Source organism: Rhagoletis zephyria, unplaced genomic scaffold (genome assembly GCF_001687245.7).
Source record: "Rhagoletis zephyria isolate East Lansing unplaced genomic scaffold, Rhagoletis_zephyria_1.1 Rzeph_scaffold_00697, whole genome shotgun sequence".
NCBI lineage: Eukaryota > Metazoa > Arthropoda > Insecta > Diptera > Tephritidae > Rhagoletis > Rhagoletis zephyria.
Window position 1 is genome coordinate 182,141 of NW_016157781.1, and position 24,020 is coordinate 206,160.

General features: G+C 36.4%; 4 protein-coding genes across 6 annotated transcripts in view; 1 reads left to right on the forward strand and 3 right to left on the reverse strand.

The window, feature by feature from the left end:
* The window catches only part of fra (neogenin protein frazzled), a 111,408-nt gene extending 107,472 nt beyond the window's left edge, over positions 1–3,936 (reverse strand). Inside the window, 1 exon segment of the mRNA XM_017613645.1 lies at positions 2,910–3,936. Within this exon segment, the coding sequence (XP_017469134.1) occupies positions 2,910–3,060 (151 nt within the window). The 5' untranslated portion in view covers positions 3,061–3,936.
* A 1,775-nt stretch (positions 3,937–5,711) lies between these two features.
* LOC108361120 (uncharacterized) lies at positions 5,712–6,497 on the reverse strand. Its single transcript, XM_017613661.1, has one exon. The coding sequence runs from the start codon at positions 6,453–6,455 to the stop codon at positions 5,799–5,801; it is 657 nt and encodes a 218-aa protein (XP_017469150.1). The 5' UTR covers positions 6,456–6,497; the 3' UTR covers positions 5,712–5,798.
* Positions 6,498–14,670: 8,173 nt separating this feature from the next.
* LOC108361113 (uncharacterized) lies at positions 14,671–17,424 on the forward strand. 3 transcript variants are annotated; one of them, XM_017613652.1, is made up of 2 exons: positions 14,671–15,510; positions 15,567–17,424. In XM_017613652.1, exons 1-2 carry the CDS (start codon positions 14,775–14,777, stop codon positions 15,617–15,619), a joined length of 789 nt encoding a protein of 262 aa, XP_017469141.1. In that variant the 5' UTR covers positions 14,671–14,774; the 3' UTR covers positions 15,620–17,424. The 3 variants fall into 3 exon arrangements, with proteins under 3 accessions (XP_017469141.1, XP_017469142.1, XP_017469143.1); XM_017613653.1 differs by having other exon boundaries at positions 14,671–15,506; positions 15,563–17,424; XM_017613654.1 differs by having other exon boundaries at positions 14,671–15,502; positions 15,559–17,424.
* A 4,211-nt stretch (positions 17,425–21,635) lies between these two features.
* Positions 21,636–23,097, reverse strand: LOC108361114 (uncharacterized). The gene has a single exon (XM_017613655.1). The coding sequence runs from the start codon at positions 22,900–22,902 to the stop codon at positions 22,168–22,170; it is 735 nt and encodes a 244-aa protein (XP_017469144.1). The 5' UTR covers positions 22,903–23,097; the 3' UTR covers positions 21,636–22,167.
* Between the last annotated feature and the right edge of the window lie 923 nt (positions 23,098–24,020).

Below are 24,020 nucleotides of genomic sequence, written 5' to 3' on the forward strand. Positions count from 1 at the left end.
TTCTGCAAGTTCAATATTTGTTTAGCGCTTCATTCGATTTTTTCTATGTACAATGCATATACTATTACTTATTTTACACCAGCAAATACATACAACATGTATATTTCCTCCGATGAGGCAATTTGTTAGTTGTCGTAAAAATGTGCGAAATTTTTCTTTTCAATTACTACGCTACATTTGCATTCGCAAACAAATTCATTTAAGTGTGACTTGTTTCACACTTTTAGTTGAAAGCTTGAAGGTTATTGTGGGTAAGGTTTCATTTTACTCCCTTTTTTGTGTGTTTCCAACTATAGTCTCTATAATCTCTATATAGAAACAACCGCAGAATACGGTCCGTTAAGGTAGCAAAAGGTGCCCGTTTCTTCTGATCTTAGGGTATACAAATTTTTTGGTGCAAGCTTATATTTTCGAGGCGATGATGGGGCAAAAAATTCAAAAAGGCGATATTTCGAATAATTCCCGACCGTATTTCAAAATATTTGTTTCATTGGAAAGATAAATAAAACCGTTAATATACTTTATGTAGATAAATTTTGGAAAAATCATTTAATAGAAAAAAAATTTATTTTTGAAAACAAACATGCTGTACTAAAAAAAGTGTAGGTAACCATACACAGGGCTATAATAGTTCAAACGAACATTAAAATATCTTTAATTTGGTATATATATTTTTATATAAACTATATTAAATCGTAGTATATCCGTGTAAAGTGGCAACAACTTACATTTTCTAACTAAAATTAAAAAGTTCATGTTCCTACGACATTGCAAAAATGTGTTAAAAAGCTAAAGAAGCCAGAGAACCAAGTACAGGAATGCTTTCTGGTTAATTCCTGTAAATTTTTGCAACGTCATGCGAGTTAGGTAACGCCTTCGGCCGCACTTAGAAATTATAACCCTTATTAAGTAGAATTCTCCTTTCTGTGTTGCCGGAAAAGAAGGGCGGCAATATTTTTGCGCAGAACTTATTTCGGCCACTGTCGTCCCGCTCAGCATATAAAGCAGTGTTTGCATTGTCCAACTTTGCGTTCAACTCAACGCAGGGTTGCAAGAAAAAATTTGAATGGCTAAATGTTGGCTGGCGACCAACTTTGTTGAAAACGACCGTTCAACCAAAATTTGAATGCAAATTTGAACCATGGAAACGCTTTTTTATGGCAAATATTTTGATATTTTTTTATATAACTATATATATTTTTAGCCATTCGTCTCTTTTTTCGTGCAACCCTACGTTGAATTGAACGCAAAGTTGAACAATGCATACACTGCTTAAGCATCAGTATAGTCAATTCTCTCTTCGTCAACAGCACAGGTAAAAGAAAATTTCTCACGGTATTTAAATCTAAATAAATAGAATTACATATTAAATAAAAGGTATTTTTATACCCTATTTAACTATTATAGTGTGGTCTATGGTTATTTACCTACATATATATATTTTTTAGTAGAACTAGTCTTTTTATAAAAAAATACATATTTCGGTTCGGAATTTTTTGAAAAATAGCCTTTGGAAATTTTCGAAAATTTCCCCTTCGCCCATCCATAGCCCCGCAAAAAAACTTTATTTGTACGCTTAAAATCTAGGACCAAACCAACTTTTTCGTTTTGTTTTAGCTTAACGGACCGGAGTCTGCACTTATTCGCGCGTCTCAATATACCTTGACCGCGTCAATTTTAAAATTGGTAGTTGGTTAAAAAGGCAAATCAGATAATGTCCTGGGCAGGACACAAAAGCGATTCTTTAACCAATATTTTATATAAGAATACACAGATTGCTTAGCTAAGCTAGACTAGCTAGAGATTTCACACATTTTTAGCAAAATATGGCGGCCTCAACGGTTTAAACTTTAGTGCCAGTGGCACTCGCATGGGTTGCTCAACAAACTTATGTAGGTACATATGTATGTACATCTGTGTCCGATTTTTCATGTTTGAGGACTGTGGCCCTAAGCTCACCAAACCCTAACAAACAATAGAAATAAGACGCGTTGCAACTATGGTTGGTTTAATTCCGAAAATATACTTATGTATATTTTAATCTTAGATTTTAAGTAATTCGCAAAGAAATCATTATTTTTAATGTTGATACCTATTCCGCCGAATTTCCTAAGGTGAAATATGCTGGGTACACATCGCTTACTTTACGGAAGAAAATCTGTAAAGTAAAGAGCGTGTCAGACGTGGCAATGCAATATATTTCGAAAAGGCTGTAAAATTGAGAAATTTCAGAAAGCAGTTGCATGAGCAGTCACACCTTGAATGTAAAGTGGCTTTCGAAAGCGGTTTTTTTTATTTCCGAAAGGCCAATTGCAGATTGCTAGTGCAGCACGAGCAAGTTGAAATATTAAAATATATTTCCGAAATCGATTTGCGCGCTTCGAGTTGCCGTCGCACCTTGCAACTTTCATTTCTGAAACTGATTTCCGAAAAGTGTCTTTCTGGATGTTCACACATGGAAAAAAAATTTCTCTTTCTCAATTTGACAGTGAATTGCGTGGAAAAGTTGGAAATATTGCCAAGAAGTCTGACACGCTCTTAACAATAGTAAGTAATGTTGCGCTGGGAGGAAACATTTGGGTATTTCCTTCTTTGAGAGTTCGTGTAAATCACTTTAAAGGATTTTCTTTGACAATTCGTAAAATAGTCTTACAGAATTTGGAAACATTTCCGATACTCGTTAAGATTTCCTTAAGACTTTGGATACTTTGGTTTGCAGGGTATGTAATATCGAATTACAATTTTATAATTAAATAACCAAGAATGTTTTGAAAAGATTTTCTGAGGATATTTGTGTGTTGGAAATTTAGCAGTTAGCATACATTTCAAATAATCCCCCTCTGATGCAACCTACATTCAAATGACCACAATTAATAGGCACTGGAATATTTGCGTAGGTACTCACTCACCTTGACTTGCATATGAAACCTCAGCCTGCAGGAGCAACGATGCCAAAATTACAAATACAACCAAATTCAATTGCAGCAGCTGCTGCCGCTGACACTTTGTTTGTTTCCATTTCTGTGGCCACACGCTGCCACCCGAGCGTGGAGACCACATTTTTACAACTTACAAATGTTGCCGAGACTCCTGTGGTGCGCAATCGATTGGCGCCCCGCTGACGCTTGTCCGGATTGTAATATGAATCCTCTTTGATTTTAATCCGTTTTTGGCAAACTTTGTATGCTTCTTTTATTTTATGATTTTTCAACATTTGCAATATAACACGGGTGTGACATTTTTAACACTTTTCGCACTTTTTTCACACTTTGACAAATACGCTTTGAATGTGTGTACTCAAAGAAGCTGGAACAGGAGTCGGGGAAGTGGTGTATGTGGATTGATATTCGAAAAGTAATTAAATTTGTTTAGAAGAAAAAATTGCAGTTTGTTATCAATTGCATGAATGAATTCAATGGCTTTGCCGGCTTTTGGCCGACACACACACCCGCACTCATAATTCTACTATTATTAAACAATTCACATTCGCACATCGACTTTTATTGTTGTATGTTTTTGTTTCGAATAAACAAAATGCACTTTAAAGCGAAACAAAAACAAAAATTCGGACTGATAAGCACTTCCTGAACGTTTGCAATTTGTTATGTTTATCTCACTCTGGCGAATGCCGGTCGCCCGCAACACTTCCGCCTGTTGTGCTTTTCTATCAAATCGGTTGCAGAAAACAATTTCGCAGACTACAAATACTTTTGCTTCGATAAAAAAAAAATGTGCACTTTTTCTCAATTATAGCACTTTAGCGCGCGCTTACAAAGCCGAGTTGCGAATTTTCAGCGCTTAATTTATCATTAATATGCATAGAATTGCAAAAAATGGCACTTTTTATTCAAAATACATCAATTTTATTTATGAAAACATCGTGTGCACTACGTTGAACTGCCGCAACCATCCGCTCAAACAACCATACGCCATCTTCGAAACTACCAGACTGATTATTTGACTTGGCGCTGCATTGCTGCCAGACTACCAAAAAGACGACAGTCAATTGTTTTACAGCGCACTAACAGGTAACGGCGGCACCTGTCGGGAAGTAGTACATGTTTTGGAGCAGTGGGGAATTATGTGGTGAATTCAACACCTACAGCCGAGAGTGGTAAATGTGCAATGGCGTGGAATTTTAAATGCCGGATAAGCTGTATATTTATCGAATATCCGGATATTCAAAATAGAACGCATATTAACCCGATATCCGCATAAAAAATAGAACGGATATTAACCAGATAACCGGATACACGAAAATCCGAAAGGATTATTTCCCAGCCCTCTTCGGCCTTCAGGCATCATTGTACACAATCTCTGCTGTGAAGATTTTTTTATCGGTTAAATGCGCTGTAGCCAATTCTCCTATAAGTTTAGGTTAAGTTCGCCAATATAGGGCCGTTGTGATCGATTCCTTTGGACGTTCAAAAGCTTATTCGGGTTCGAGCACTTTTTTGGTAGTGTTTGCCAAAGCTCTTACTTCCAGCTGTAAGATATATGCAAGGTCTTCAAAAATGTTTTGTAGTGCGTGCGTAATCTTCTCTGTCGGGCAATATGGGGGACCCATCAGCTGCCTCCTCTATGGCCTAAATTTCGGTGCCGAAGATATTTAGTCATTAGGCTGAGAATTCCCTCGATCCTTGAGCCAGCTTCTATATTGGCTAAGTCAAATGATAGGTCAGGTATTCTACGACTGGTTTTGATTACACCTCAAATGAGTCCAAGGGCCGGTTTGCAAATTGGCTATCAGACTCGATTTTCACCGCCCTTAAGGACATCACAATGTTGAGCACTTAGTTGCAGCTGCCATTTTTGCTAAGAAGCAATACATTAGTTCATAAGCCCAAATGTAATATGAGTAGAGAATAATCTGCTTGGAGCCAGTTTGAACATGCTGTGATATGCGTTGTCCAAGCCAGAAATACTTACTAAGGGCCGCTTGTTCAATGTATGATTAGCACAAATCGGAGGTAGAAGCTCCGGTTAAGTACAACGACTGCTTTATCGATCACATGTTATATGCGTGATTTCGAAAACGTCGATAATGATGTTCAACCGGCAAGTAGTGATAACCAGACATTGAACAACCGGCCCTAAGAGTGGCCAGGGTCTACTTAGCATTCAGTGTTTGACCATAGCTCGTGCTGCATAAACCTTACCTATCATTTCGACGGACGCTTTATTAAACATGAACTGAAGTGCGTTCGACTCAACCGCCTTTATCTGATTATATAACAGAACAGTTTTTATTAATTAATTTATTTATTTATTTATTCTACGTGAGCTTTCTATCGCAATCAGACCATTGTGTTTGACTCTAGAAAGCGTAAGGGAAGGGTCAAATAAGGTACTCTGGCCCAGTTACGGTCTGTATACTGTAGCACTCTGAACTTCTACCTATCCAGACTCGACCCCGACTTAGCTAACACCCCTCTCCCTTTAGTCTAACCGCGCCGAAACGGCACGTTCCTTAGGCCTGCCATTAGTTGAGCTTGATGAAAATGATTGATGTACAAAAGGGCCACAAAAATGAAAAATATGTGATAAAACGGATTAATTTGTTGATAGGGATATCGATTATGAGATCAAGAAATGTATCGATTTGTTTTTCTTTTTTAATGAATTGATACCCACATTATGATTATTTTAAATAGCGAACTGCTATTGGTGAAAGCCAATTCTGTATAAGTTCGAGGATCATATTCTTAACAAAAGCAAAGTCCAGGTTCTTTGAAAAAAATTCATTTATTCTAATTTGGTTACCGAATCGTATTCCAATAATCAAAATTTTGTTTATTTCAGTCTTTTGTGTGTTTTTTAATATTCTGCTCCTCTTTTTCGGATTGACTAAAGTTGTGTTCAATAATACGTCCACGTTCGAGCAATTCGCGAAATGTACGAATATCCTGTCTTAATAATCCGCGGCGATATTTGATATTCAACAAAGGATAGACCATGTCCAACTGCGTCTCCTCGTCGTGACGATTCTCTGGCAATTGTGCGAGTAGTGCACGCTTTCGACTCACAAAGGTACTCATCTTAGTTACATCATCCTGTTTTTCTTCGAAAATCTCAATATAAATTTGGTAAGCGTCCTTTGCAGGCGCATAGTGTTCACGAATCAATGGGATGGCCTCATTCCAAGTTTGTACCTCTTTACGCACACCTTGCCACCATATCGCTGCCTCACTGTAGAAAAGAATTGCAATACTTTTCAGCGCGTCCTCGTCGCTGATCGATTCCATATCTTTGTAGGCGAGTACCGCTGATATAAACTCCTGAACATAATCGTAATCATGTTGATCACCGAGGCGACTATTGCAATACACGAAGGTGCCCTTCATTTTCACTGTTGCTGGGGCGGCACAATTGGCCGCGGCAACGGCTGCTAAACGCACCGAATCGAGCAGTGACTGCAGTTGTTCGGTGGTTAGTTGCACGAAGGATTGCGACATGTTGTTTTTGGAATCGCCAGAGAACCGTCAGTGTTTGTCGATGCAGCCTGATCGAGAAATTGGCGCGCACACCAAAAAGCCAACTGGCGCTGGTGTACAACTTGTATGTTTTCCCGCTACTTGCGCTGAGAATTTGGTTTTTGCTGAATGAGACTGAGTTTAGTTTCGTAAATAAACAACTTTTATACACAGAAACTTGTTATGAGCCAGCTTCGAGAGTATGAGTATTCGCACAAAGTGTATAAGAAAAGCTCCATCAAATTATTAGATTCTTACTCTCGCTGCAAATCTGTATGCATTGCAAATGCAAATGTAAATATGTATGTTCGCATTACTACTAGTATTGGAGTAGCCACGAATTCAATGCCACATTAATAAAGCCAGCTGGTTTCCCGCAGTTCTCTCTTTATTCATTCAAGTGCATGCGTATGCACTAGGGATGTTTCGAATGTCATATTTTTCACATTCGCGAATGCGTTTTAATCTAATAGACAAAGTTCAAAAGGGACCTATTACATTTCAGAAAAATAATTTTGCTGCCTTTTCTCCCATGAGGCGATTTCTTATGGGGTCGTATATAAGGCCGGCAGCACAAAAAATTGCTCACTTTCGACGAATAAAGTACAAAAATTAACTAAAACGTGTAACTATTAATACAACTAAGTTAAAACAATAAATATCACTGAAATATTTTACAGGTCATCACAAAAAGAGGATAAAGTGCAGACATTAACAAAAAATGTGAACATATTTGAGGGCGCCCAATTAGATCTACATATGTATCACTATTTTCTACGACATGCAGCAAGGTACAAGGGTTGTTTTGCCTGTAAAATACTAAACGTTAAATTGAAACAACCATAACATATATGTATGTGCGTTACGATGAGATTGTGAGCTTTGGGATCCTTAACTGCGCGCTCTGGCCATTGTCCGGATATTCGAATATCTGATGAAAAAAAAAACCGGATATCCAAATAACAAAATGAACGGATATTAACCGGTTATCCGGATAACAAAAGAGAGCTGATACTAACCAGATATCTGGATAACAAAGTAAACGGATGGTAAGCGGTTATCTGGAAAGCAGAACTAACGGCTATCAACCGCATATCCGGATAACAAAAGAGAACGCATATTAACCGCATATCTGGATAACAAAAAGAACGGATATTAACTTGATATCCGGATATTTTCTTTATACACGAATATCCGAACGGTTATCCCGATAAACGAATATACGGATAGTCGCAGCCATAGTATGCACAAATTCACCTGCATACTTACATATGGATGTACATACATATGTATGTTAATAAGTGCTTATATATGAAGCGTTCAAAATTTTTCGAGCGATTTCTTTCATTTGTGAAATACACTGAAACGCCGGCGAAAGTTTCACCATCTGTTGAAATGAAGCCGTTAAAAAATGTGGTTTGCCAAGTTTAATACCATAACACTCAAATGCATATCAACATAGCTGTACACATGTAATAACATACATATGTATTTCAATACATAGGACAAATGAGGCCATGAGAGCCAGGGGAACCTATTAACAAAAAAACTTTAATGATATGAGAATGAAGGATGTATAAAAAATAAATGCGGCCTTTTCCTAAAAAGTTCATTGCACCTACGTGATGCTACATATTTTAGTAAAAGAATACTAAAAGGGCTTACCTCGGTATATAAACGTTTCGAGTCTAGTAATGTATTTTAATGTGGACCTCAACTTTTTTTGGAAATGTCAGTTAAGCTACTCTGGCCCTCATGGCCTCAAATATGCTACATATTTGCAAAGAATTCAGGAAATTCGGGGCTTAGACTTGCCAATTTTATTATTCCTCTGCAGAGAAGTCCAAAGTCTCAGTAAAATTATATGGAAAGAGCCAACCAAACTATCTTCGAAAAAGTAGCAATTGGCGGATCACCCCATTAATGAACTGAAAAGGCTCAGACGTTCGATCTGGCCGGCAAAACCTTCAGATACCACATAGGCCTTTGCCGATGTCAGAAGTAAACGATGTAGTATTGGTAAATTGTGTCGATGATAAATCGGTCTAACTATAACTATATAGTATAACTGTGTTCTTACGCACGCTTCTTGTTGTCGTGTAGAGAAGTCGGGAGATCCTCGACAGGACGTAGGCGAGGACTGGACAGAAATTATAGTCATTTTAAGGTAATTAATACCTTCGATTGTTTGCAGTAAACATTTATGTATGCACATATGTATATGTAACTATTAATACATACATACATACATACGTACATATGTATTAGTGTTGGGCAGTATCGATACCAAAAGTACTCAGAACTCGATTCTCAAAAGGATCGACAGCACCCGATTTTTAAAAGTATCTATACAAAATAGTCCAAAGTACTCAGTACTCACGAAAGAACTCGAAAGTACTTAGAACCTAAAAGAACTCAAAAGTACTAAGTACTCACAAAAGAACTCGAAGGTACTCAGTACTTCAAAATTCTCTATTCCAATCACGACTTTGATACATGTACTTAGGATACTTAAAAGTACTGAATAGATACTTAAAAGTACTGAGTTTTATTTACATTTACCGGTATTTAGAAATATTTGTACTCAATTTGAAGTTTCAATAGTTTTCAAGTAGCCACTCATTTGACGTAATTTGGAATATATATATTAATTTTAATAAAGTGCTGCCAGCTTGCGAGATTTCTACACTAATCATTGAAATGTTACCAACAAGTGTATATTTAAAGAAAGTACTCAGTACTCTGAAAAATACCCGATCCTTAAAAGAACAGATTAAGCTTAAAAAAATTGCATAAAAATATTTAAAAATCTTTTCAACGGAATCGTAATAATGAGATCTTTGATGCTGTTTTTTTCTTACTTTTTTTAAAGATTGATTTACGAAAATCTTGAATAACTGCGCACAACCTATTCTGATTTAGACTCATGGGATCTCAGTAGCAAGGTATCTTCCCACTATTTCTACTTCTGTCCAAAAAAAAGTCATTCGTGGCACAATTTTTTTTTTTTCAAATACCAACACATCTTAATTCAACTTTGAATGATGTTCGTTCATCCTACCTTTCTCTTTCATCCTTTGAATGAGCTTATTAGCGAAGAAATAAAAAGGGGGAGAAAATACCTTTTCAATGATACCTCACAAGTCTAAATCGGAAGAGTTTGGGTTCAGTTATTCAACTTTTTCTTATACCAATCTTTGAAAAAAGTTAAAAAAAAGCATCAAAAATCTCATTATTACGATTCCGTTAAATTCTTTTTTTTTAATTTTTTACAAATATTTTTTATTCAGATTTTTTAAGCTTAAACCGTTTTGTCATTTGAGGGGATTTAAAGAAAAAAAATCTTTAAGAAATTATTTTTATTTATAAAAAAACTCCATTTTTGGAAGTATATTCAAATCGGTGCAGCTCACGTAAATATTAATATTTTTCCGAAATATTTTGGTGGGCGTCTTAAAATATAATATATATAATGTAAACACAGTGCCGATTTTTTTTTATATGGGGAGTGATGCAGTCTAATGTACATACATACATTAATATGCTAACAGAAAATATCCTTAGTTTTCTGTAGTTTTTGTTGCAAGCTCTTTAATTTGATTTGTATTTGTTTTGGTAAAGAAATATTATTTTCGCATTTTCATCTCTGTAAACAAATTATCGTTTGACACTTTGAAACAAAAACGATAAGTTTTATTATTTCCTCTGCGTAGATTAAGTTTACTTACATACGTATGTACATATATAAAATCAATAATAAACAATTAAAATCAAGCTATTTAGGCAATTCTTCGAAAATGATATTCTACACTCACTTTTAAACATTAGACGGTCCGACGCAAAAAAACAAAAAAAAAAAAACGATTCATAAAATTAGGTCTACGTATTTTAAAGCTATTGTTGAATTCAGGGTCACTCATTTCTTTTGAAAAAGGTCAATGTTTCATTAATAGAATATGTAAAGCATGCCTTATTTCCAGTAAATAGCTTTAAAAGAAAGAGAGATTGAAATTATGGAGATATGCGTTAAAATTTTTTTATTTAAAGTCCTGCTGGCATTTTAAACGCGGTTTTAATTTTATATGTATCTAATTAGGTATCATGGATATTTTTATTGTTATCTAAATGTGTGGGGAATCAATCTGCCGAAGGCCCGAAAGCTGCAGCGAAAATTCTTTGTCATATGAAGGAAATACTAGAAATAATCACAAATACACCAAAAGGAAAACTTTGTAGAAAAACATTTCATGCTAAAATTTAATACGCTTTTTTTTGTGCGGGGGGTTTTTCTAAAGAAGTTTAATTCGTGCCAAAATAATGAGCGAGAACAATCGAAAGAATTGACCCCCGACAAACGAAGTTTAATAATAGCTTTGCTTGGCGAGACATCCTAATGTGCTCACTTACGTGCTTACTTACGTACCCTGCAGGTAAATCCATCGATGCTACTCCTCAATTGAAAGCTTGCATCGAGAGCTATAATACTCGAATATGCCCTAAATTGTAAAAATTTTCCTCCTGTTGATCGCTTTTTCATTTCAAAATCTTGAGATGGTGTTGGAAAAATCACAAATTTGTACATAGATGTTTCCGTGAAGCCTCGGCGAAACATTCAGGTGACCAGAAAGCAATATTTTTGTTTTTTTTTCTGAAAATACAAATATCGTTCATTTAATAAAAGACTGTCATAACTCAAAAACGAAATTTCTAAGAAAATTATACAGAATTACTCGTTATAGCTAAAATCTTGTGTAGTTTCCTACTAAGGAAACAATATGCATTTTTTTTTTCTAAATTTCGGAAGCAAATTGAAAACTTTAAATGCGTCCTCTGAAAAATTTCGCTTTTTGAGTTGTGAGCCATATGGTAAATGGGCGATAAGTTCTTTTGTTAAAAATCTTAATCACTTAAAATATCAAATCGTCAAAAATATTCCAATGGGGATGAATGTTGATTATTCGTTTTGTGGAAATAATCAAAATGATTTGAAACAAATATTTATACGAAATTGCCTTTTGTTTATGAAAATCTGAAGTGTTAATCCAAACAAGCGCTTATTGGGAATTTTCAAAAAGTGTAATTCAATACGCGCGCGTATATTTGTTTACATATGAACATATATATGTATGTACTCGTACATATGCGTATTTCAATGTGGCCGCAATATACATACATATATGTAGATGGATATGAGGGTCAATCCATGTCAAATCGGCCAATGATTGGAATCGGCCATTATTGATTTGAACGAAGTTTGCTTAGAAATTTTATTTTAAGGAAATTCTGCCAAAGGAAAAAAATCGAAAGTTCAAAATTTCACAACCTTTGAAGGATTTCGCCATTTTTCTTTTTTAATATCTCCAAAACTACTATAGTTACAAGCCTTGTTTAAGGCGATATTTGTGGATATATAAAATATATACATATGTATATCTAAAAACTAATTCAAAAAATAAATTAAAAATTACATTTTAACATATAAGCAAAGACCTATTTAAGTTTTTTTCAAAATTTTTTCATTAACTCTTACTGATCTTAAAATAATCTGTTTTTAGTTTTTTTCTGAAATATGAATTTTTGAACTTTGCAAAATAATTTTTTTGCAAACACTAAATTAAAAATAAAACAAAAATTGTTTAACATAACATTATTTAGAGTTTTCAATTTTGTTTTTTTTTTCAAAGTTCAAAAATGAATAGATATCTTACAAAAACACATTCTTTAAAATTTCTGGATCAGTTGCGTTATTGTATGAAAAAAATTTAGCTGTATGAAAAAATGTAAAAAATATGGAAGTTTGCTTTTACGATTTTTTTTTTATTTAAAAATTTTATAAAATTTTATATTTTTTATTTTTCGAATTTTTGTATATGTTTTTTCTTTATACCATTAAAACTCAGCTTTACCACGAGATGAGACCATTTTTTTACCTACAATAGTTTCTGATATATTCAAAACTTAAACTTGTGAAATTAAAAATTTTGCATAACTTTCGAAAAAAAATTTTAATTTTCAAAGATGGTCGTTTTCAACCATTGGTCGATTTGACATGGATTGACCCATATGCTAGTGTGTATTTAAATACATACATATGTACTTATTGTACAAATGCATTCTATGTATACAAAAGTATATAGAATTTCCACGCCGAAAGTAACTAAATGGCAATATGCCAGGGCCGGAGTTAAGTGGGCGTTTTCATGTGATTTGCTACCCCAAGCAAGCAAAGCAAAAGCTCCCCTTGTCAACATTTCGTGAACGCTGGCATAAAATACTAATACCATAAGTGTTCTGTTCACACAAGTGAGGTTTTACTGTATATAAAACTACGAAAAAATGAGCGCCTGTCAAAAGAGCAATTTTAATGCTAAAAAATTAAAAAGAACCCGCTTGAAAATGGTTTCGACTTTCGAAGGTAAATCCTCGATTCAAAGCAGTAATAAATCAATGGGTTTTTTGTCAATCGCATCATCACAGATCGTGGACAACTATTTGCTTTGTAAGGCATCTGTTTAATAATTCTTTAAGCTGGTGGTCTAGAGCGCCCTTGAATTTTACGAGTTTTTGGGATTTTCTTTTACTAAGAAGATAATAAACAACGATAAATTTTAGTATCTGCGAAAAACTGTGTTTTAACTGCCGTTGTAACCAGCAGTCTAAGTGAAAAAAATTAAAAAAGATTTTTTTACTTCTGCCAGTTTTCCTATTAAATAAAAATAAAAATTATCCTTTTTCATTAAAATTACTTTCGGAAACTTTATTTTTGAAAATTTAAACCAATTTTACTGTACTCAATGAAGTATAGTTTATATTGCTTTCAGCCCCGTCTACGCCTCTGTGGCACGTATATTTACATTAGTGCATTAGGGTGGGACGGTTTTTTTTCGTAAAAATGCAGATTAGCTTAAAACGCAGTAGATTTGTTTCGTAAGGATTTTTCCAATACATACCTTAAAACAAATTTTTAAAATCTTTAAAATTGTACGTCCAGTTTAAAAATTACCAAAAATTATGTCCGGTTTTTAAACTGACCAACAATTTATGCCCAGTTTTAAAATTACCTAAAAATTACGTCTGTTTTTTTAAGACCCAAATTTTTTGTGCAATTTTTGAACCATAAAATTATGTCTAGTAAAAAGTTATGTCCAGTTTTTAAATTGCCTAATATTTATATTTACTTCCTAAATTAAAAGTTATGTACATATATACGTAGATATATATGTATGTCCGGTTTTTGAATGAGAAAAACTTATGTCTCTTAAAATGACCAAAACTTAATGTTCACTTCTTTAATGACCAAATTGTATGCCCAATTTTTTAATTTCCTTAAATGTATATTAATTTTTTAAATTTTGATTACCCTCAATTTATGTTTAGGTTTTCAAATGATGAAAATTGTATGTCTAGTTTTTTGAATTACCCAAAAATTGTATCCACTTTTCAAATTAAGAAATATATATGTCCGAAATTTATGTCCAACTTTTTAAAAGATACCAATAACTTATGTCCAGTTTAAAATGGCTAAAATTTTTAAAATAACCAATATGTCCGGTTTTAAATTACCCAAAATTATATTCAGTTTCTACCAAATATATATGTACATTTTTTTAATGACCAAAAACTTATGTGCAGCTTTTAAATATCAATATCAATGGCCAAAATATATGCCCCGTTTATAAATTACCAAAAATTTATGTCCAGCTATTACTTTCAAGCACTCACCTATGCACACCCTATGAAAAATATTCACTATAAATACATACATACTGGTATGTATTGGTATGTACATAAGCACTGGAATATTTTAATACGAGGGCAGTTTGATAAGTCAGCGGCCTTTTGAAATTCCCGTGTTCTTCGTAATTTACTTAGTTTGTGCCTGGCAGCCATTAAAAGCAAACAGGTTCTCTGGACGGAATTGCCTATTAAGCTGCGAACTTCCAAAAACCTGGCTAGGAACTGCTGCTCTATCCAAATTATTCTGCTAACTTAGAACCCTTTGCGTTTTTTTCTGTTTTCAAGCCTGAATAAAAGGTTCGGCGGTAAAACGTCTATTTTGGAGACCTTGACGTAAAACTTTTATTCAAAAAATCACTGACTTATCCGACTATCTTCGTATTTGCTTGTACATTTTCCCATCGACACAAGGATATAAAATAATGTGAGTGCCGAATTTGAAGACAGTCTACTACGACCATTGCGGATAAATGGATTCGCCACAATCCGTGGCTTAATTCTTTGACTCAAAACTTAATAACATTTAAAGTATAAATAAGTAAATAACGAAAACAAGAAAAAACAATGACAGACCCAACTTTAACTATCACTCACGAGCAACTAAAATCACTTATAGAATCTGTGCGGTTAAACATTCAAGCAAGCGCCAACGCTGCCGCTCCAGCCACCGTCCAAACCAAGGGCAGCTTCTCGAACTGTAGCAGCCATTTCCGTGGCCAACGTGACCATGAGGCCGTCGAAGAGTTCATCAACTCCATCGTAACTTATAAAGAAATTGAATCTATAAGCGACGAAGATGCGCTTAAAGGGCTCTCTTTACTACTACAAGGGCTTGCGTCCACTTGGTGGCAAGGCGTGCGCAAAGAAGCGAAAACTTGGGCGGACGCCATTGCATTGATACGCGATAACTTCTCGCCCACCAAGCCGGCCTACCAAATCTACTTAGAGATCTTTGGAAAACGGCAAGACGAACGCGTGGCAATAGACACTTTCATTTGCCAGAAGCGCGCTCTACTCGCACAACTGCCTGAGGGACGTCACGACGAGCAAACCGAATTGGATTTGGTCTATGGCCTGCTGAACATCAAATATCGAAAGCATATTCAGCGCCAAGATGTTCGGACGTTTCGCGAGTTGCTGGAGAAGGGACGAATAATTGAATTCAATAAATTGGAAATTGACGTCGCTCAATCTAATTTGGCGCGAGGACTAAAACGCACAAAACGCTGCACCTACTGTAATTTCCGGGGGCACAGTTTTGAAGAGTGCCGCAAGCACAAAGCAAGCGAAAACAAAGAAAGGAAGGATAGTGAAAATAAAGATGAAGAGTAATAAAAAATATCCGCTTCAACGAAATTCCTACAGTACAAACAGACGCAGCACGTCCCGAATTCACTAACCGAGACTGATTGTCGCACAACTAAACAACTCGTCCTTGGATCTTCAAAACGGAGCAGAAAGCATTCGTGCAGCCAGCAGTTCGCTAACCGCCGCAACAGAAATTTATTTAAATTAATTAAGTTGTAACAGTTTTCTTAGCTTAAATACGTATTGTGTACAAGTTATTGTGTAAGTTAAGTACATTTCCGTAACTCATTCAGCCTATCCCGACGTCCGAGGTGTTTCGCACTTCCTACAAATCTAATTGAAATTTTTTTCTTCGCAGCGCAAAGTGTCCAACTGCACCTTTCGAGTGCTTTGAATACTTTGCTCGACTGCAGTGATATTTCTATTGGAAGAGCGGGAAGAAAAGAGACACCTGGGATACACCAACATCACACCCAAACTATTCATCCGCAAACCCAGACACACGCTGTGCCAAGCACGGCTTCAGATGGCTACGCACGCCAGCAATGGAGTTTCTTCATTGCCAATTTGCATTTTTTCTTCTGCAGATCATTGGAATTTTGCAATGAAAATCACCAGAAGAACATTTGCAACGAGTCACCACAGCAGATATTGGAATTCGTCCGGCTCAACATTTTTTGTGTGCATAAATTTCTTTCGTCGTGTCGTCATTCAAAATTACTACTTTTTCTTGGGTCCATTTTAAGTGGCGTCGTGGTTGCACGTCAAGCAGCTGGCATCTTCAGTTGAGGCTGGCAACTGCTTGACGTGTAACTACGTGATTTGGCTTTGGATAATCAAGGAAAAGTAGTTTTTTTTATAATGTTTTCGAAACTGACGAAAGAAATTTTGTACGAAATGTTGGGCTTAGAGGCGAATTCAATAGCTGTAAGTGACTCATAATCGGCCGCATTTGAGTTCGGACGCTGTGAGCTAAAAGATATTCACTACAACAAATCCGCGAGCCAACCTTTCTAAAGGCTATTCTGGATTTTCTAAAATTAAAGATATCTTCAAGCATCGGCGTCTGCGCTTCCATGAGGCCACATCTATCCGTCGCACATCAGTAAAGCTGTTGCCTACAGCGTGTGTATGTATATTTTGTCGTGCCTCTACATTTTGGACACGCCTGTGCCATTGGGAGACTGTATTTCTCCAGCGCTGCGCTGTAGTATACGTCTTTTCGGAGTCACACACTGCGCCCGAGCGCCCACTTTTGTTGTCCCTTTTGGCACGGGCATGTCCAATTGTATAGGCAGGGGGGAAGTAGATATGCACCTTTAGGCAGAGCACTTACTATGCGACATAATATACATATACAGAGGCAACTCAATGTGCGCCTCCTCCTCAAGTTCAATAATTGTACAACGATGGCTATGCGGTCGCCATTCGTACAGCTGGCACGCCAAACTGACGTCGTTCTGTTTCACAGCGGCGTCGGATGTGTGGCACGCTCGCGTATTAAAAATACGTTTCCTTTGGTTTTCGATTCGTCACGGCATTTGCCTCCGGAAATGTTGTGACTGTCTTGAACCCACTGTTCATCACAGCTCCGCATGTACTATTCCCTCAGTATTCGATAGCGCCTGACCTGACCAAGCTTTCGTACACCGATAACGCCAACCACAGTCTGGAGGAGCTGGCTCCGAATTCGGTAACGATTGGTCATCGAATATATATTCAATTTAAGAAGCGAACATATTGGCTTTGAATATTTGGCATCGAGTACTGGGGGAATTCGCATGGGGAGTTCTAATGAACAAATGAAATCTATAAACTATCTAACTCTACCAACAACCAAACCAAAATGCAAACCTAAAAAAAAACACAAAAAACCAAAAAAAAAACACAAAAAACAAAACCCCAAAAAAAAAAATTAAAACACAAAAAACTTACAAACGTAAATATTTCTTTCTTTTGGGAAGGGGTTATTTGCGGCGAGCCACAAAAGTATTGCACGAATTTATTCAGTTCATTCGAAGCAGCGCTTCGCAGCAGAGCGGAGCAAAAAATCAAGGAGCAAAGGATTTTAGCTGGAGCGGAGCTGGAGCAAAGAGCTAAAAAAAAATTAATTTGCTCCTTAGCTCCTTAAAGCAAAATAAGCAATACTTTGTTTTTATTGTGTTTTTTCACAAAAAAATTCAATAACAACGTTCTCAAGCTCAATAAAAATAAAAAATAAAAAATGTTCAGTTAATAAATTTACTTAAATTATAATTTTTTTGCCCCTGAAAACAACTGTGTTAAATAAATTTCCATTCTTTTTGATACAGAAGTGTCCTTAGAGCATCTAGATACATTTCTGCATCAAAAAAAAATTTTCAAGAAAATGTCGCCTACGTTTCTTTGGCGGTTAGGGCTCGATATGTAAATAAATAAATAAATAAAAGTTTTTAATTAGGAGCGGGAGTGGAGCAAGTGCAGAGCTCGGAGCAAAATAAAATACCGGAGTGGAGCTAGAGCGGTGCGATGAAAAAAAACTTTGCTCCAAAGCCCTGATTCGAAATTCTTACTACAATTTCAGTGATAACCTGAAAATCTAGGAACGTATGAATGTAATTTGAATATACATTAGGATACACCACAAAAAAAAGTTGCGATTTTTTCCCAACGGATTTATACTACTTAATATATTTTAAGAATTCCGCCAAATTATTTCGAAAAACTTTTTTATGCTGCCCTTTTAAGCTTGAACTCTGAAGTGATTTGTTAGAAAATAAATATATTTAAAAACTAATTTTATTTATAAAAGAATAGATTTTTGGCGATATTTTCAACTAGGTCCAGCTCACGTAAATCTTAATATATTACCGAAATATTTTCGCGGAATGATGTGTATACATATGAATGTATATATACAGTAGGGAGCAGTGATGAGTACATTGTGGATTTTTGTTAAATATTTGCATTTTTTTATAACATTTTTTTGTTATTTTTTCGTAAAAACTTTATACAGAGCTTAGAAAAATTGAACAAACTTTCATTACAATTATGAGGTTTTTAATCTGATTTTTTAGAATTTTTTAAGTATGCAGTTTTGTAAATTTAATATATATCCTTTACTTAAATTTATTTTTTATTTATTTAAAATTATTTTAGTTTAATAAAGTGCAAGTTTTAAGCGTTGATTTTTGAGTTTAGAGAATTTTTTTTGGTGACCGCTTTTTGCACTTTTTTGCATACAAGAAATTCATTCATCTTATGGAAAAAATGCGCAAGACCATTTGCAAGGAAAATTAAAAAAAAATCAACACCAGTTTTTAAAAATTACACTTTTTAAATGAAAAAACCCAAAAGTCGTCAGCAAAAAAATTACAAAAATCAAAGCGATTTTTCAGCCGCTTAAAACTTGTACTTTATTGTACTAAAATTATTAAATTTATAAAACTTCATACTCAAAAAAAAATTCTAAAAAATCTGATAAAAAGCTCAAATTTTAATGAAAATTTGTTCAATTTTTCTAAGCTCTGTATGAAGTTTGATTTATATGGTTTTGGTTAAAGCGTGAACCATATTTTTATATAAAAAAATAACAAAAAAATTTTTACTTTATAAACCTTGCTCCCCACTGTATAGTCGTAGCAATTCATATGTATGCAGTGCACACAGTTTTATGGATTTCGCGAAAATCGGACTACGATTGATTTAGCAAATAGCCGTGACAGTTTTTGACACACATACAAACAAATATTTTTTTTAATATTTCTTAAATTTTTTTGCAGAAACTTATTTAAAAGAACTTGTCTAAACGGCTCTACAAAATTGCGAGTAGTCCGAGTCATCACAAGAATCACTCGCTAGGAAGCAGGCGACTAATACCAGAGAAAATATAAGAGCATATATGTAAGTTCTCTGGTCGCGCTTTTAAAAGCAAACATAAAAATTTGTCACTCGCTGAGATTCGAGCCAGAGATGGAAAATGAAATTTTCAAATTGTACTTAATTTTCATGCAGATGCTGTACATCAAAAGCTTCGCCTTTGTACCTTGCTTACTCTACTTTTGTAAAAACTAACCTTTGGTCTTTCCGCACGTGGGGATACCTTGGTACAAATGTTGGTGGATGTGCTTTCACCTGCAATGTGCTTTGGCTGTGAGGTTTTACAGCCGTAAAAAGCTCAATGGTACCTACCGTAGCTTTAGTTGAGGTGGAAGTCAGCCTGTCTACTACCGCCAAAGCATTTTTCCTTCAGTTGAAAATCGGTTTTGATGATGTACTATTTCTGAAAATAATAAACAATTACTAGAAGAAAACTTACACCTGACTCGCAGGGCCTTTTAAATAAATGCGCCATTTTTTTTTTTAACTCTCACTGAATGAGAACTCCCTATTCCCTCAATAATAATACTGTACAATTTTTGTTTTTGAGGGCTTTGGTTTTTTTTTCTTTTTTTAGCCCTTTTTGTTTTTATTATTCCTGTTTAAGGTTTGTTTCTTTGTAATTTTTTGATTCTTTTTCTTTTGCCAAACTTAATGCTAAATATTTACAAAAATTTAGGTACATAGGAGCTAGGAAAATAAGGTAGTTTTTAGAACAAATATCTCTCATTTTGAACTGGAATGTCTAAGCTCGCAATGCAGTGATTCTTCTAAAATCTTAGCTGGTGGTACTACCCACCGCCATTCATCCGAAATATGGGCCAGATCCTCCACATTTTGGCGCTCAAGGCAAATATACGATGGGATTGAATACTACAATTGGCAATCGCGAAATGAGAAATATTTGTTCTTGTGTTGAGATAGCTTAGATCGTCGCAACATTTCTGGAGGAAAAATGAGCGACGGATCTAAGCTAAGGTTTTTGAGTGAATGCTTTAGAGCATTTGGGGGTAGGCGTGCCATACACCTGACGTTGCGAAGAAGTTGGAACCACTCGCAGATCGCCAGTTTGGCGTGCCAATTGTACGAATGGCGACAGCATAGCCATCGTTGTACAATTTAATTCAGCCGTAGCTGCAAATCTTAAAAGATTTATTTGTTTAAAATCGCGAAATTGCGATTTTGGTTTTGTCACATACAGACTTACTGCCAACATAAGGTGAAAAGAATCCACACGCCCATCAAATGAGAGGAATACAGAGCGATTGGAACAATTCGCCTCCCCACACACTCAGCGAATACCTCCGAAGAGACATACACCAAAATGTGAGAGGATCGCAAGTGCACCTCCTAGTCTGCAATGCCGCTCAATTAACAAACGCGAATGATAAATTCAAAACACAAAATGTCAGGCAGCACTTCCATATGCAACGGGTTTGTTTTTGCCACATTTTAGAGCGGATATCAGAGTGCAAAAGTCATGTTCATGGCGAGGGTAGAACAGTTGCAGCTGAGAATTGGCAGCAATAGACTAACTCACACTGAGCCCACCAAACAGGTGGAGGAACGCCGAGGCGTTAATCCACCTGCCAACCGGTCTTCAGTATGAGTCATTCCAATTGCAACAATGGCAAAAGCATACTACACTTCAACCCCCACCCACTCCTTGACTATTGCACTGCCGTTAACGGCAGCCAAATGCAGCNCCAACCGGTCTTCAGTATGAGTTATTCCAATTGCAACAAAGGCAAAAGCCAACTACAGTTAAACCCCCACTCCTTGACTATTGCACTGCCGTTATCAGCAGAAAAATGCAGCGAGTTTTGAGTCACTCCCCTTGCCAACGACGTCTATTATGAAATATTCCACCCTGCCTCTGAACTTAACAAATCAAACAACAAATCAAAGTTCTCTTTCATCAAACGAGAAGCAGTAACCCCTTTCCCTTGCACTCTAAGCGCTTTGGTATCTATGCGCTTGTTGAGCAGCTGAAAAACTCCGTAAAGCTTTCAGCTACCCCATTACATGCTCATTACACCACTGCGCTTCTAGTCGCAGGAGAAGAGAATTCACTTACATTTCGAATAAAGAAAGAAACTCGATTATTGTAAGATATGCTAAGCGAAGCAAAGAGCTGCTATTACCGTTGAAGCGCGGATGGTTCGAGCTGTGACTCGGTTCACTAGGTTTGTTTTCATTCATTCTTCATCTTCATCTTCATTAATTGAAGAAACTATATACAATATGTATGTATATATGTTCGGCAATGAAAGAACTCCATTGCTGGCGTCCGCAGCCATCTGTAGCCGTGCTCGACACAGCGTGTATCCGCTGTGATGGTGGACCTAAGTTGTCTCCACTATCTGCTCCTCAATTAGAAGTAATAAAGTTTCCAAGGTGAAGCCGTCAAAGCACTACGAAAGTGCAAAGAAGACTTTGCCCCGTAAACGCAAAACTTCTTATAGATTTGTAGACAGCGGAAAATAACTCAGACTCACAATAATTATTTCTTTGCTTATACTAGTGTATATACTAACTCTAAGTAGTAATGTTGCTGCTGTTGCCGTGATTCGCCGACATCACCAAAGTTCAATGTTCAATCACTGCTTCTGTTGGTGCGAAAGTACTGCTTCAGTAATGCGGTAGCGACGTAAGCTGCTCGGACTGTGACGTCATTGTTGAGTCATGACTGTCAGCGTCCTCTCGCCGGTGTTGTGTGCGTTTTGTCGTCATCGGTTTAGTGATTGGAATGTCTGGTTGAGAAGGTGGATGCATGTAGTGTAGTTAGTGTTTATTCATCAGCAGTGGTTCGGCGCTTGCGACACTCTTCGAATGTATGACCACGGAAGTTGCAATGGGTGCACCGTTTGGTACGCTTTGAGCCACGTACTGGACCTGTTTGCACAGCTTCTGATTCCAAGTCATTGTGTTCGATGATGCGCCCCTTCTCCAGCAATTCGCGGAAGGTCTTAAGGTCCTGACGCAGTATATTCCTGCGATACTTGATGTTCAACAGACCATAGACCAAATCCAATTCGGTTTCCTCGTCGTGACGTCCCTCTGGCAGTTGTGCGAGTAGAGCACGCTTCTGACAGATGAATGTGTCAATAGCAACGCTGTCTTCTTGTTTCTTCTCAAAGACCTCCAAGTAAATCTGGTAGGCGGGCTTGGTGGGCGAGAAATGATCGCGTATTAAAGCAATGGCGTCCGCCCACGTTTTCGCTTCTTTGCGCACGCCTTGCCACCAAGTGGACGCCAGACCGTAGAACAGCAAGGAAAGCCCCTTAAGTGCATCTTCATCGCTGATTGACTCGATTTCTTTGTAAGTTACAATGGAGGTGATGAACTCCTCAACGGCTTCGTGGTCGCGCTGACCACCAAATCGGCTGGTGCAGTTGGTGAAGCTGCCCTTGGTTTGGACGGTAGCTGGAGCAACACTGCTAGCGCCTGCTACGGCAGCCAAACGCACTGACTCGATTAGGGACTGCAGTTGATCGGCGGTCATTTGCACAACGGGTTGAGCCATTTTTTTGAATTGAACTTTGGACTTTGTTGATGAGAAATTAAAATAGCACGCACGTTAATAAATGTTTGTTGTTTTGTTGGAATAATTCACTGTTTGTTGTTGTTAGCAGCGAACAAAGCCAATAGTTGTTAGCGAATGTCTTCCTGCTACAAGTAATCTTCACTAGCTGTGGTCGTAAGAGACTGAATTTCGTAGCGAAGGGAGGTGGCTTTTATAGGCACAAAAGCTGAGAGAAAACTACTGTATGTGTAGGTATTTATGTATTAAGATATGTATGTAGTTTTAGCAAAAGCTCGCTACGAATTTTCGACGGCAGTGCAGCTGAAAACCCTGAAAACAGCGCAAATTTCTCTCTACGCGACGATGTGCATAATACACACTTACATTTGCATAAGTAGTACATACTCGTATGTATTTAGTTTGCCGGCAAAATAAAACTAACGCTTTAAAATTTTTCGACCGACTGCAAGAATGAGAATACTTTACATACATATATATTTTATTGGTTTGTATGCATGTATGGTCGAATGTAGGTATATACACAAATATGTATATTTATTTTTGGTAAATGGTTCACATACGGGACAAATAGAATATTTGGAATCAATAGCGATTTCTGCATGTGATGAAATTCTTTACGCCGTATTAAAAAGTGGTATGTAATAATAAAAAAAACTGGGAAACTTTCCTATAACGGCGATGGTTAAAGGGACGGTAGGCTATGGGCGAGGAGCGTGGCACCTCCTACCCCCATTTTAGAGAGGCCATTCACAAAAATTAATCCCAGGGAGCCCTTCGAAAAATGGCCAAAAATCACAATTTTCACTTGCGCTTTTCGCTTAAAAGAGGCTGAATACTCATTTGCACAAGAAATTTTATATACCCTTGACAACAGAAGAGGTGTCCTGCCGCTCTTCTTCGGCAATACAGGAAGGAGAATTTTGCTTGGTAAGTGTTTAGTCTGTTCCTTTGAACTTCGGACTAAAACCTGTGTCAAACTACAATTTTACGCTCTCAAATGAGAGTAAAAGGAGAACAGATGCAAAAGCGCAAAAAGTACAAGAATGATAGAATAGGTTCGTTCGCGTAGCTGTTAATTGTTCATGTTTAACCAAAAC